The 14,379-nt window shown below is 43.3% G+C and overlaps 1 protein-coding gene across 4 annotated transcripts in view; it reads right to left on the bottom strand.

Annotated features, from left to right (window-relative positions):
- cyth1a (cytohesin 1a) overlaps window positions 1-14,379 on the bottom strand; it is a 200,101-nt gene that overhangs the window by 19,374 nt on the left and 166,348 nt on the right. For 3 of the 4 annotated variants that reach the window (XM_060901458.1, XM_060901459.1, XM_060901460.1), the window contains one exon: window positions 11,405-11,559. In XM_060901458.1, coding sequence (XP_060757441.1) covers window positions 11,405-11,559 — 155 coding nt within the window. Of the gene's footprint in view, window positions 1-11,404; window positions 11,560-13,444; window positions 13,504-14,379 lie in introns of those variants that run through there. The other variant, XM_060901461.1, reaches the window with a different exon arrangement.

The raw sequence follows: 14,379 nt of genomic DNA on the forward strand, positions 1-14,379 counted from the left end.
CTTTTAGGACTTGTGTGGAAATCTGATGTTTTAGGTCCTATTTACGCAGAAATATAGAAAATTCTAAAGGGTTCACAAACTTTCAAGCACCACTGTGTGTGTGTGTGTGTGTGTGTGTGTGTGTGTATATATATATATAAAAACACACACACTAATATATTAATATATATATATATATATATATATATATATATATATATATATGTGTGTGTGTGTGTGTGTGTGTATATATATATAAAAACACACACACTAATATATTAATATATATATATATATATATATATATATATATATATATATATATATATATATATATATAGACACACACACACAAAAGTAGATAGAGAACCCAGTTAAACAAATGAGACAAAAATATTATACTTGGTCATTTATTTATTGAGGAAAATGATCCAATATTACATATTGGCAAAAGTATGTGAACCTCTAGGATTAGCAGTTAATTTGAAGGTGAAATTAGAGTCAGGTGTTTTCAATCAATGGAATGACAAATCAGGTGTGAGTGGGTACCACGTTTTATTTAAAGAACAGGGATCTATCAAAGTCTGATCTTCACGACACGATACAATAACTGTAAACACCTTTCTCTGCTGTTACATCCACGGTATACACGCAAGATCAAAAGTGCTGGGTCTATAACCAAAGCTATGAGAACATGGCCAGAGGGCACCATCCCTATGCTGCAGAACAGTTTCCATCACACAGATTGGGATGTATTCAAAGGGCAGGGCACGGACACTCGTGAATCCATGGATGAACACACCTCCACTGTCCTATGTTACATCAACTTCTGTGTGGATAACGTTACATCTTGGAAACATTTTCATGTGTATCTGAACAGGAAACCTTGGATGACACGCAGTGTAGAACAGCTGATCCAAGCTAGGGACTTGGCACTTAGCTCTGGGGACTCTGGGGCATACAGCAGAGCCAGGGCTGCACTGAGGAAAGGTATCAATACTGCCAAACATAGGAGGCATATTGAAGCCTGTTTCAACAACTCTATAAACCCCAGGCAGGTATGGGAGGGCATCAGGGCCATCACAGACTACAAGAGCAAAGCAACAGTAATATCTTCCTCAGCTGATGCCACCTTAGCTGAGGATTTAAACTATTTTTATGCCCGCTTTGACAGGGAAAACACAGACCCGGTGCTGCCCCCCCATCCTCTGACCCTGCTCCAGTCTTGAGCTCTCATGAGGTGAGACGTGTCCTCCGCAGCATCAGCACCAGAAAAGCAGCCGGACTGGACGGTGTGCTGGGCCACGTGCTGAAAGATTGTGCTGTGGAGCTAACCAATGTCTTCACCTCCATTTACAATACATCACTGTCCACATCACCTGACACCTGCTTTAAAGCAGCCACAATAGTTCCCATCCCCAAGCAGTCAAATGTCACATGTCTGAATGACTACAGACCTGTGGCACTCACCTCCATTCCCGCCAAATGCGTTGAGAGACTGGTCATCAAAAACATTAAAGGCACAATACCACCAACACTTGACCCATACCAATTTGCGTACAAACAGAACAGGTCGACTGAGGATGCTATTGCCATCATGCTCCATTCACTATTGGAGCATCTCGAGCAGAATGCCACCTGTGTGAGGCTCCTCTTTGTCGATTTCAGCTTGGCCTTTAATACAATCCAGCCCTTCAAGCTCCAAGCCAAACTACACCATCTTGGATTGAACATCTCACTGTGCAATCAGATTATGGACTTTCTGACAAACCGAACACAGAGTGTGAGAGTAGACAAGCACACTTCCTCCACCCTTTCAATCAATACTGGGGCCCCTCCAAGGGTGTGTGCTTCGCCCTCTGCTCTACACCCTGTTCACACGACTGCTCTGCTTCTTCTCTTTCCAATCTCATTGTTAAATTCGCTGATGACATTACAGTGCTCAGACTTGTCAACAATGAGACGGATTACAGGGCTGAAGTGCAACGTCTAGCGTCATGGTGTGTGGGTAATAATCTCATACTGAACATCAAGAAGACCAAGATGATTGTGGACCCCCGCAAGAAGAGCATGGATGCAAACGGCGCGCCTTTTGGCGGATGCCGCCTTTTTCACGGCAGTCTGGGGGACTTGTGTGAATCGTGCAGATCCGATGAGGTTTTTTTTTTTGGGGGGGGGGGGGGCGTTGGAGTGCCTGATTATGATTTCATCAAAGTAAATTCTGTATTAAAATGACTAAATAAGCAAATGCCGTTACAGTCCATGAAACATAGGAAGTATAAGTATGAGAAGAAAACAGTAAATCAGAAAGCTGTGCACGTAAAGCCAACTGGCTGCACGTCATTATCTGCTGCTGGCTGCACTTCACTGCACGCGCAAGGATTTCCATCAGTCCAACGCAAGTTACGCAAGTTACATAATTGGCTTTACGTAACTTGCGTAAAAAACCTCATCGGATCTGCATGATTCACACAAGTCCCCCAGACAGCAGTGAAAAAGGCGGCATCCGCCAAAAGGCACGCCGTTTGCATCCATGGAAGAGACAAAACAACCACCCTCCACTCTTTAATCAGCAATGAGGCGGTGGAGAGGGTGATGTACTTCAAATTCTTGGGAGTGACCATCACTGAGGACCTGTCCTGGGGCATCAATACCACCTCAGCGGTAGGAAAGGCCCAGCAACGGCTCTACTACCTGAGGCAACTGAAGAATGCTGGGATCCAGAAACAGCTGATGGTGAACTTTTACAACTGTGTCATCAGCAGTGTTCTGACATATGGTTTCTTTGTGTGGTTCTCCAGCTGCACTAAGACCGAACAGCAGGCACTCCAGCCGGTGGTAAAAACAGCAGGGAAAATCATGGGGACCACTCTACCAGAGATCAGTACCATCTACACCTCCCGCTGTCTGAAGAGAGTGCATAATATCCTCCGTGACCAACAGCACCCGGCCCATCACCTGTTCCACCTGCTGCCCTCAGGCAGAAGGTACAGGGCCTTACCAGCCAGAACAACCAGAATGGCCCAAAGCCTGTACCCTCAGGCAGTGAGGCTGCTGAACAGTGCCCCACTCCCCTCCTCCCATGGACAGTAAACCACACCTACAATAACTGTGAACTGGACTCTGCACTGCTGCAACATTACATTAACTCCACATCTGACCATGATCTCTGTTTTTGGTGCCCCTGTTCTTGATCTGTTTTCTGATATACCTCTTGCTGCTATGACTATGACCATTTACATTTCGTGCCTGCACTGGACTCTATTTATAATGGGACTGTTTCTCTATTTATGAGACTTTGCACTACTCTGCACTTTTTACATCATGCACTTTTACACCTACTACAACCCCGATTCCAAAAAAGTTGGGACAAAGTACAAATTGTACATAAAAACGGAATGCAATAATTTACAAATCTCAAAAACTGATATTGTATTCACAATAGAACATAGACAACATATCAAATGTCGAAAGTGAGAAATTTTGAAATTTCATGCCAAATATTGGCTCATTTGAAATTTCATGACAGCAACACATCTCAAAAAAGTTGGGACAGGGGCAATAAGAGGCTGGAAAAGTTAAAGGTACAAAAAAGGAACAGCTGGAGGACCAAATTGCAACTCATTAGGTCAATTGGCAATAGATCATTAACATGACTGGGTATAAAAAGAGCATCTTGGAGTGGCAGCGGCTCTCAGAAGTAAAGATGGGAAGAGGATCACCAATCCCCCTAATTCTGCACCGACAAATAGTGGAGCAATATCAGAAAGGAGTTCGACAGTGTAAAATTGCAAAGAGTTTGAACATATCATCTACAGTGCATAATATCATCAAAAGATTCAGAGAATCTGGAAGAATCACTGTGCGTAAGGGTCAAGGCCGGAAAACCATACTGGGTGCCCGTGATCTTCGGGCCCTTAGACGGCACTTCATCACATACAGGCATGCATTGTATTGGAAATCACAAAATGGGCTCAGGAATATTTCCAGAGAACGTTATCTGTGAACACAATTCACCGTGCCATCCGCCGTTGCCAGCTAAAACTCTATAGTTCAAAGAAGAAGCCGTATCTAAACATGATCCAGAAGCGCAGAAGTCTTCTCTGGGCCAAGGCTCATTTAAAATGGACTGTGGCAAAGTGAAAAACTGTTCTGTGGTCAGACGAATCAAAATTTGAAGTTCTTTATGGAAATCAGGGACGCCATGCCATTCAGACTAAAGAGGAGAAGGACGACCCAAGTTGTTATCAGCGCTCAGTTCAGAAGCCTGCATCTCTGATGGTATGGGGTTGCATTAGTGCGTGTGGCATGGGCAGCTTACACATCTGGAAAGACACTATCAATGCTGAAAGGGATATCCAGGTTCTAGAGCAACATATGCTCCCATCCAGACGATGTCTCTTTCAGGGAAGACCTTGCATTTTCCAACATGACAATGCCAAACCACATACTGCATCAATTACAGCATCATGGCTGCGTAGAAGAAGGGCCCAGGTACTGAACTGGCCAGCCTGCAGTCCAGATCTTTCACCCATAGAAAACATTTGGCGCATCATAAAACGGAAGATACGACAAAAAAGACCTAAGACAGTTGAGCAACTAGAATCCTCCATTAGACAAGAATGGGTTAACATTCCTATCCCTAACTTTAAGCAACTTGTCTCCTCAGTCCCCAGATGTTTACAGACTGTTGTAAAGAGAAAAGGGGATGTCTCATAGTGGTAAACATGGCCTTGTCCCAACTTTTTTGAGATGTGTTGTCATGAAATTTAAAAATCACCTAATTTTTCTCTTTAAATGATACATTTTCTCAGTTTAAACATTTGATATGTAATCTATATTCTATTCTGAATAAAATATGGAATTTTGAAACTTCCACATCATTGCATTCCGTTTTTATTTACAATTTGTACTTTGTCCCAACTTTTTTGGAATCGGGGTTGTATAATATTTTTGTCTCATTTGTTTAACTGGGTTCTCTTTATCTACTTTTAGGACTTGTGTGAAAATCTGATGTTTTAGGTCATATTTATGCAGAAATATAGAAAATTCTAAAGGGTTCACAAACTTTCAAGCATATATCAGGTGGGAGAGTGTTAACTCTGTGGAAGTACTGGTAATTTTGAGGGTGGGGCACATGTAATTATTTAATTTTTCATAATGGCACATTGCATAATCCAGCCACTGGGGGTGCACAAGCGTACTCTTTGTGCCGGTCCCAAGCCTGGATAAATTGGAGAGGGTTGCGTCAGGAAGGGCATCCAGTGTAAAACTGTGCCAAATCTAACATGCGGAATGAAAAGAGAAATACCATACAGGATCGGTCGGGGCCTGGGTTAACAACGACCGCCTCTGGTACTGTTGGTCAACAGGGTGCCAGTGGAAAGTGTGCTACTGTTGCACCAAAACGGAGAAGGAGAGAGGGGGGAGGTGTGTTAGGAGAGAGCATGAAAGATGGAAGGGAAGCAGCTTAGAATTGAGGGTAGGAACACTGAATGTGGGAACACTGACTGGCAGAGCGAGAGAGTTAGCAGGTATGATGGAAAGAAGGAAGTTGGACATTTTGTGTGTGCAGGAGACGAGGTGGAAAGGAAGCAAGGCCAAGAACATTGGAGATGGACGCAAGTTGTTTTATTATGGAGTCGATGGAAAGAGAAATGGTGTTGGTATTGTTTTGAGGGGAGAGTTGGTCAACAGTGTGACTGATGTGAAGAGGGTGTCAGATAGAGTGATAGGCATGAAGTTGGAGATTCAAGGAGTGGTAATCAATGTGGTGTGCATACGCCTCACAGGTTGGATGTGAGAATGAAGAGAGTGTCTTTCTGGGAAAAGATGGATGAAGTGGTAGAAAGTATACCGAGGGAGGAGCACGTGCTGATAGGAGCAGATTTCAACGGACATGTTGGCGAGGGAAACCGAGGAGATGAGGATGTGATGGGCAGATATGGTGTAAGAGAGAGAAATGTGGAAGGGCAAATGGTGGCTGATTTTTCAAAGAGGATTTTTCTTCGAGAAGAAAGAGCAGCACAGGGTGACGTTTAAGAGTGGAGGAAGATCTACACAGGTGGACTACATACTCTGCAGAAGGGATAACCTGAAGGAGATTGGAGACTGTAAAGTGATGGCAGGGGAGAGTGTAGCTAGACAACATGTGCAGGATGAGCTTGAAAGTGAAAAAGAGGAAGCATGAAATAGTGGAGCTGAAGATTAAGTGGTGGAAACTAAGAGATTGCACATCAGAAGGATTTTAGGGAAGAAATGAGACTAGCATTGAGTGGTCATGGAAGTCTGCCAGAAGATTGGGATATTACTCCTGTATTAGTAAGAGAGGCAGCAAGGAAGGTGCTAGAGTGGTCATCAGGAAGGAGGAAGGAAGACAAGGAGACATGGTGGTGGAACAAAGAAGTGTAGGAAATTATAAAAGAGAAGAGGCTAGCAAAGAAGAATTGGGACGATCAGAGAGATGAGGAAAGCAGGCGGTTATACAGAGAGATGAGGCAGAAGGGAAAAAGAGCAGTAGCAAAGGCAAAAGCAGATGCATACAAGGAGGTGTATGAAAGACTGGAGACCAAAGAAGGAGAGAAAGACCTGTACAGACTAGCTAGGCAGAGAAACAGGGAAGCGAGGGATGTACAGCAGGTAAGAGTGATGAAAGATGTAAATGGAAATGTGCTGACAAACAACGAGAGTGTATTAAGAAGGTGGAAAGAGTACTTTGAGGATTTATTAAATAAGGAGAATCCAAGAGAGAAAAGGTCAGATTCATTGGAGACAGCAAATCAGGAAGCAGAGTTGGTTAGTAAGGATGAGGTGAGGGCAGCCATGAAAAGAATGAAGACTGGGAAAGCAGTCTGACCAGATGGTATCCCGACTGAGGCTTGGAGATGTTTGGGTGAGATGGCTGCGGAGCTCCTAACGAGATTGTTTAATAAGATCCTAGAGAATGAGAAAGTGCCAAATTAATGGAGAGTGTGCTAGTCCCAATATACAAGCATAAGGGAGATGTACAGAGCTGCAGTAATTACAGAGGAATAAAATTGATGAGCCACACCATGAAGCTATGGGAAAGGGTATTGGAGGCGAGATTGAGAAGAGAGGTAGCAATCTGTGAACAGCAGTACGGGTTTATGCCAAGAAAGAGCACGTCGGATGCAATTTTTGCTTTCAGAATGTTAATGGAGAAGTACAGAGAAGGCCAGAGAAAGCTACATTGTGTGTTTGTAGACCTGGAGAAGGCATACGATAGAGTGCCGAGAGATGAGTTATGGTATGAGAAAGAGTGGAGTGAATGAGAAGTATATTAGAGTGGTGCAAGACATGTATGAGAACAATGAAACAGCAGTGAGGTGTGCAGTTGGAACAACTGAATGCAGATGTGGTGAAGGTGGAGGTGGGACTCCATCAAGGATCTGCTTTGAGTCCTTTTTTGTGATGGATAGCTTGACGGACGAAGTGAGGCAAGAGTCACCATGGAACATGATGTTTGTGGATGATATTGTGATATGTGCAGGCTATCTGCTGGTACCTCGTATAGTGAAGGCTACATCAGGGGGCAGAGCCTTTTCTTACAAAGCCCCACTGTTATGGAACAGCCTTCCAAGTAATGTTCGGGAATCAGACACAGTCTCAGCATTTAAGTCTAGGCTGAAAACATATCTGTTTAGTCAAGCCTTTTGTTAATGGTGTTTATGAGGTAAAGGAGTAGATCTGGAGGGTCCTCAGACATAGAGTGTTTTGGTAAACTGGGATGTATGGATGCTGTCAGTCCCCACTCGCTTGCTCACTCGAGTTTGTTGACGGTGTAGTGGCTGGCTGCTTTATGTCCCGGGGCTCCCTCATGCCTGTGTTACCTTCTGGCTCTCTCCTTTTAGTTATGCTGTCATAGTTAGTTGCCGGAGTCCCTGCTTGTACTCGGTGCAATATGTATACTGTTCCTACTTATTCAGGTGACATTGGGCATACCTAACCACCTGTGTTTTCTTTCCCTCCCCCCCACCCACCCCAAATCTGTCCCTCTGAGTTACATGGAGTCAACAGGAAATCTTTTGGTGGAAAGGGTGGAGACCTCGACTGGCTATCGTAGCCTGCAGGGAATCGGCCGTCAGACATTCTGTCGCATGTCCCAGACCCGGTGAAATGTAACTGAATTGTCTTGGCCAGCCCTAAGGGTCCCATCTGCATCTCATCATTGCTGAGGAGTGTGCTCCCATCACCCAATCAAGCATCCAGCCAGAGCAGGTCATGATATATTTTACCATATTAACATGCCATTGTTGTGTGTTATGCCTGATGTAAAGACTCTCGTCTCTGCGAGCCTACCACACAGATTTAATACTTGTCATTTTTAGGGCATACCTAACAACGTGTTTTCTTTCTCTCTCTCCCCCCCCCCCACAATCTGTCCCTCTGAGTTACATGTTGATCCTGGGATTGAGATGCTGGCCTCTTCTGCCCCTCGGACCTGCTTGATCCATCCTGGTGCCCTGTGTCTGGTCGGAGTTTTATCGCACCGCTCCTGTGAAGGACGGCCCCATGAGGACAGTTGAGGGTTATACCTGTTAAAACTGTTAATATTATAGTCAGGCTGTCTGTTGTTGCCCAAATGAGGATGGGTTCCCTTTAGAGTCTGGTTCCTCTCGAGGTTTCTTCCTCATGTCGTCTGAGGGAGTTTTCCTTGCCACCGTCGCCACAGGCTTGCTCATTGGGGATAGATTAGGGATAAAATTAGCTCATGTTTTAAGTCGTTCAAATTCTGTAAAGCTGCTTTGCAACGATGTTTATTGTTAAAAGCGCTATACAAATAAACTTGATTTGATTTGATATGTGGTGAAAGTAGAAAGGAGGTTGAGTTGGGTTTGGAGAGATGGAGGTATGCATTGGAACGAAGAGGAATGAAGGTGAGCAGTAGCAAAACAGAATACATGTGCATCAATGAAAATGGGGATGAGAGTGTAGTGAAGATGCAAGGAGTAGACGTAAAGAAAGTTGGTGAATTCAAGTACCTGGGGTCAACTCTGCAGGAAAATGGGGGCTGCAATAGTGAGATGAGAAAGAGAGTGCAGGCAGGGTGGAGCAGTTGGAGAAGGATTTCGGGAGTCATTTGTCCCAGCAAAAGTGAAAGGTACGATGTATAAGACAGTAGTGAGACCAGCTGTGATGTATGGATTGGAGACCGTACCCTTAACGAAGAGACAGGAGGCAAAGTTGGAGGTGGCAGAGTTGAGGATGTTCAGGTTTACAATGGGAGTGACAAGGTTGGACAGGATAAGGAACAAGCACATCAGAGGGACAGCACATGTGGGGAGCTTGGGAATTAAGCTAAGAGAGATGAGACTGAGATGGGCACATCCTGAGAAGAGATGCAGAGCATGTGGGAAGGAGAATGTTGAGGATGGAGTTGCCAGGCAAACGAAAACGAGGAAGGCCAAAGAGGAGATGCATGGATGTGGTGAGAGGACATGAAAGTGGCAGGTGTGTGGTAGAGAAGGATGCGGAAGACAGGGAGCAATGGAGATGAAAGATCCGCTGTGGCGACCCCTAATCGGGAGCAGCCAAAAGATGATGATGATAATAGCACATTGCATATAAAAGACCCGCCTTTGATTTGAGCATTTTTAAAATACTTTAAGCATTTCTCATCAAAGGCTATTTTTTAGGAAGTACAGTACATACATTTTAAAAAAAGTACCACAATTCCATAAAGAACACTGTATGAACCCTTGTCTGAAACAATGGCAACAAAGGTAACCAAGACTAGAATGGGATGTGTACATGATATACACCGTCACACGTTATATACTGAAAAAGGTCATTTGTCAGCTGAGGGTTTTTTTTTCTTCTTTTGTTTGTCCGGAGACCAATGTTATAACAGTCTGGTGTTGTACAGGTCACATTTCATCTGTCAGATCAGCAGAAAGGATTATCAGGAAAAATCATTCGTGACCCCTAGCACTCCATATATACACCGTAAATTCCTCTTGTCTGATGAGTGATTGTGAGCAAAACCACTTGACACTCGAATATATTCTTTCCACACAGAGTCAAGATCAATGTTTAATCCCGTCACACACATGATGACTGTGTTCAAGGCACATTATACTCTACAATAAACAATATCTAATCATGCACAGAGCGAGTAACATTGTGCCCATTTCCTTATTGTCTTGATATGTAGTGTAGCTCATTGTATGCCTTCATGTACTCCATTGCTCCCTGTCTTCCGCATCCTTCTCTACCACACCTGCCACTTTCATGTCCTCTCACCACATCCATGCATCTCCTCTTTGGCCTTCCTCGTTTTCGTTTGCCTGGCAGCTCCATCCTCAACATTCTTCTTCCCACATGCTCTGCATCTCTTCTCAGGATGTGCCCATCTCAGTCTCATCTCTCTTAGCTTAATTCCCAAGCTCCCCACATGTGCTGTCCCTCTGATGTGCTTGTTCCTTATCCTGTCCAACCTTGTCACTCCCATTGCAAACCTTAACATCCTCAACTCCGCCACCTCCAACTTTGCCTCCTGTCTCTTCGTTAAGGGTACGGTCTCCAATCCATACATCACAGCTGGTCTCACTACTGTCTTATACATCTTACCTTTCACTTTTGCTGGGACTTTCCTATCACAAATGACTCCCGAAATCATTCTCCAACTGCTCCACCCTGCCTGCACTCTCTTTCTCACCTCACTATCGCAGTCCCCATTTTCCTGCACAGTTGACCCCAAGTACTTGAATTCACCAACTTTCTTTACGTCTACTCCTTGCATCTTCACTACACTCTCATCCCCATTCTCATTGATGCACATGTATTCTGTTTTGCTACTGCTCACCTTCATTCCTCTTCGTTCCAATGCATACCTCCATCTCTCCAAACCCAACTCAACCTCCTTTCTACTTTCACCACATACCGGTATCACAATATCATCCACAAACATCATGTTCCATGGTGACTCTTGCCTCACTTCATCCATCAAGCTATCCATCACTATGGCAAACAAAAAAGGACTCAAAGCAGATCCTTGATGGGAGTCCCACCTTCACCTTGAACCATTCAGTTGTTCCAACTGCACACCTCACTGCTGTTTCATTGTTCTCATACATGTCTTGCACCACTCTAATATACTTCTCATTCACTCCACTCTCTCATACCATAACTCATCTCTCGGCAGTCTATCGTATGCCTCAAACTGAATTATGTTTTTTGTTTTGTTTTTTTTAATTGAACTAATATTGTTGAAGTCACTCTTCCAATAGCATGAGTAAAATGCATCAAACATTTAAAATTACTGAGTCATTTGTTTTGACAAAACATTATAAACATGCTTCTTAGATATTAACTGGATTTTTCTCAAATTCAGGTCATTGTGGTGGAAGTAAATGGAGTTCATTAATCCTTTACCATAAGCATCCCTATTGACGTATCCACTCACTTGATGCTGTTGATCCACTCGTCCTTCTCCTCAGTGGTGGGAGCAGAGATGCGGTAAAATGTGTGATTGCCCTCCACCACACGCCCATCCGCCTCGGTCTTACAAGCCTTAATCACCTGATCCTTATTGTCTGGGATGAAGAGCTCAAAGCAGTTCTGAGGAGCACAAATATAAATAATCAAATACAGAGCCACAACAGGGACATGATCGGAGACGTGATTTATACTTCTGCATCTGTGCATTAGTGAACATGTGAGGACATTACACATGTCATATTTGTACATAACGTGAGCATGTTCACTTGAGGGCAGAAAATAGAAAATGATTGAAAGCCTTGGGTTTCAAGGCAGAAAAAAAAAAAATTAAAACAGAGGCGAAAGTACCAGATGTGACAACACTGAGGATCAGTACTACTTACTACCCTGTTGTAAAGCGCACATACTGCAGGGCTCGAAATTCTTTTTTTTTTTTTTTCACCAGCCAGCCAGACTAGTTACCTTCCAAAGTAACTAGCGAAACAGAAAATCAACTAGCCAAAATTTGTTCATGTATGAATTTTACTTCTGTCAAAAATAACGCAAAAGAGAGTAGTTACCATTGTTCATGACTAATGTGCATTTATTTCAAGACCTGAGTATTTTGATACTGTTGTTAAATACATAAATGAGAACAACACAGAGCACCATAATATATCAACAAATAATAATATATTGGAAAACTTGGCAACTTGGCGTATGAGTATTGAAAGCAAATATACTTACTATCATGACTATAGCACCCAAAATATGTCCAACATGCTTTCTGTATTTAACCATTTATGAGAGAGAAAGCATTAGGAGCTTCATATTGACTAGGAATCAACTTGAAAAAATTAATTATTCCATAAAAATTGTATCGTAGCCAAGGCCTACCCTGCTCCCACGTTTGCTTATAAGTCCTTTGTCGTTTCTCCTCTTCAGACCGAGGACGCTTTGTCCCCGTCTCTGGCTGTTTCTGTACACCTTTCAGAAAATTCCACATCGCAACATAGCTTTGGCAGACGTAGATGTAAACAACAAAAACAACACGTGTTTAAATGGGCGATAATGTGGCCACATCTATTGAATTTGATAACGTGATGCCGCAGCGGGGGCGTGGCCAAGCGTCGGTCTGTGAATGGAGGGCGGAGTCAGGGAAGGCAAGTGGTGGAATCATTGCACCTGATGGGGATTAACCTGTGTTTGTGTATCTTCCCCAGTGACCACGCCCTTTAAAAGGAGAGGAGAGCAGAGAAAGGGAGCTCTCTCTCCCCAACCAGAACACGTGTGCGTGCGTGCGCGCGTGTGGCTGGGAAGTGATAAAAGGCCGAAAAGCTAGCAATAAATAGTTCATTGAAAACTCAGTTCTGGCCTGCCGTGCTTCTGTGCTCCACCCACCTGGTCCAATACTACACGTGATTACCGCGATATTCAACGAGATGTGTTATATGCATGCGCAGTAGTGAAAAAAACGACAGCCTGACTCGTACACGATATGATTCGGAATTCTTCGGTATTTTCCGTCCTGCCGATAAACACATCAATTAACACAGACACAGCACACGCTTAATATGTGGCGGCTTTAGTTGAAGGTGTGTCTGAATCTTCGCTTCATAAATATTTTTTATTTTCAACTAGCTAGCCGGGCTGGCTAGTGACAGGAATTACCCGCTAAATGACAAATTAAGTTGCCTCGGGCGACCGGACCAACGCGAATTTCGAGCCCTGTACTGTGTGGTTCAAGATTGAATTATGAGAAACAGTTTGGGATTTTGCACATACTGTCCACAGAAAAATACACGATGTGTGGATATTGACTCTCCAAAGACAAGTGTAATCACTTTCACAACCTTACTCTTCTAAGTAATATAAATTCTTCTGCTACATGTACAGTATATACAGTGGGTGAGCTCCAAAAGTCTGAGAGCACTGGTGAAAATGCTCTCACGTCCCACGAGGCGGGATAAGATTCTCGACCTCTGTTATGGGTCAGTGAAGGAGGCATATAAATCTTTTCCTTTACCTCCCTTGGGAAATGGAGATCACAACTGTGTCCACCTTCTACCCACATACAGAACTGTTCTAAAGAGGGAAAAAGTCCAAACAAAGGACATTAATAACTGGACAGAGGAGTCCATGCAGTGCTTGCAGGACTGTTTTGACTGCACAGACTGGAATATGTTTATAGAGGCATGTGATGAGGATTTAGATGAACTAGCAGATGTAACATTCCTATGTGGCCTTCTGCAGAGACATGATTATACCATGCAAGGTCGTCAGAATTTTCCCCAATAACAAGCCCTGGGTTACAAAATCTGTGAAATCCAGGTTTACAGACTAAGAGATGTGCTTTCAAGTCTGGCTCTGTCCCTGACTTGAAGGTTGAGGATGCACACAGCCACTAAGGAGCTGAAAAATTAACATTTTAAAAGCAAAACAGGACTATAAAATTAAACTGGAAGACAAAATGGCTGCAAATAATCTTTGCTCTGCCTGGTCAAGTATGAAAGCCATAGCAGGCATAAGTAACCCAAAAAAATAGAAGCACTGTCACTTTAGAGGGTTTTGACTCAGACTCTGATCTACCAAATGCTCTTAATTGTTTTTATTCTCAATTTGATGTTTGATTTTAGCAAAGAGATGCAGGAAGTGAGTCATAAACTTGAAGACAACCATCATTTTAATATTGAACACAGATATTGTGAAGGCTTTCTCTTCCATAAAGACAAATAAGAGCCAGGGACCTGATAACATCTGTGGTCGACTGCTCAAATCATGTGCCAAACAACTGTGCCCAATATTTTATTATATTTTTAATAAGTCCTTACAGACTCAGCATGTCCCAAAATGTTGGAAGGATGATGTAGTTGTCCCTGTTCCCAAGATAAAATGTCCAAAAACCCTGAATGATTTTAGACCCATTGCACTGACATCCAATTGTGATGAAAACCTTTCAAC

Source organism: Neoarius graeffei, chromosome 20 (genome assembly GCF_027579695.1).
Source record: "Neoarius graeffei isolate fNeoGra1 chromosome 20, fNeoGra1.pri, whole genome shotgun sequence".
Taxonomy (NCBI): Eukaryota; Metazoa; Chordata; class Actinopteri; order Siluriformes; family Ariidae; genus Neoarius; species Neoarius graeffei.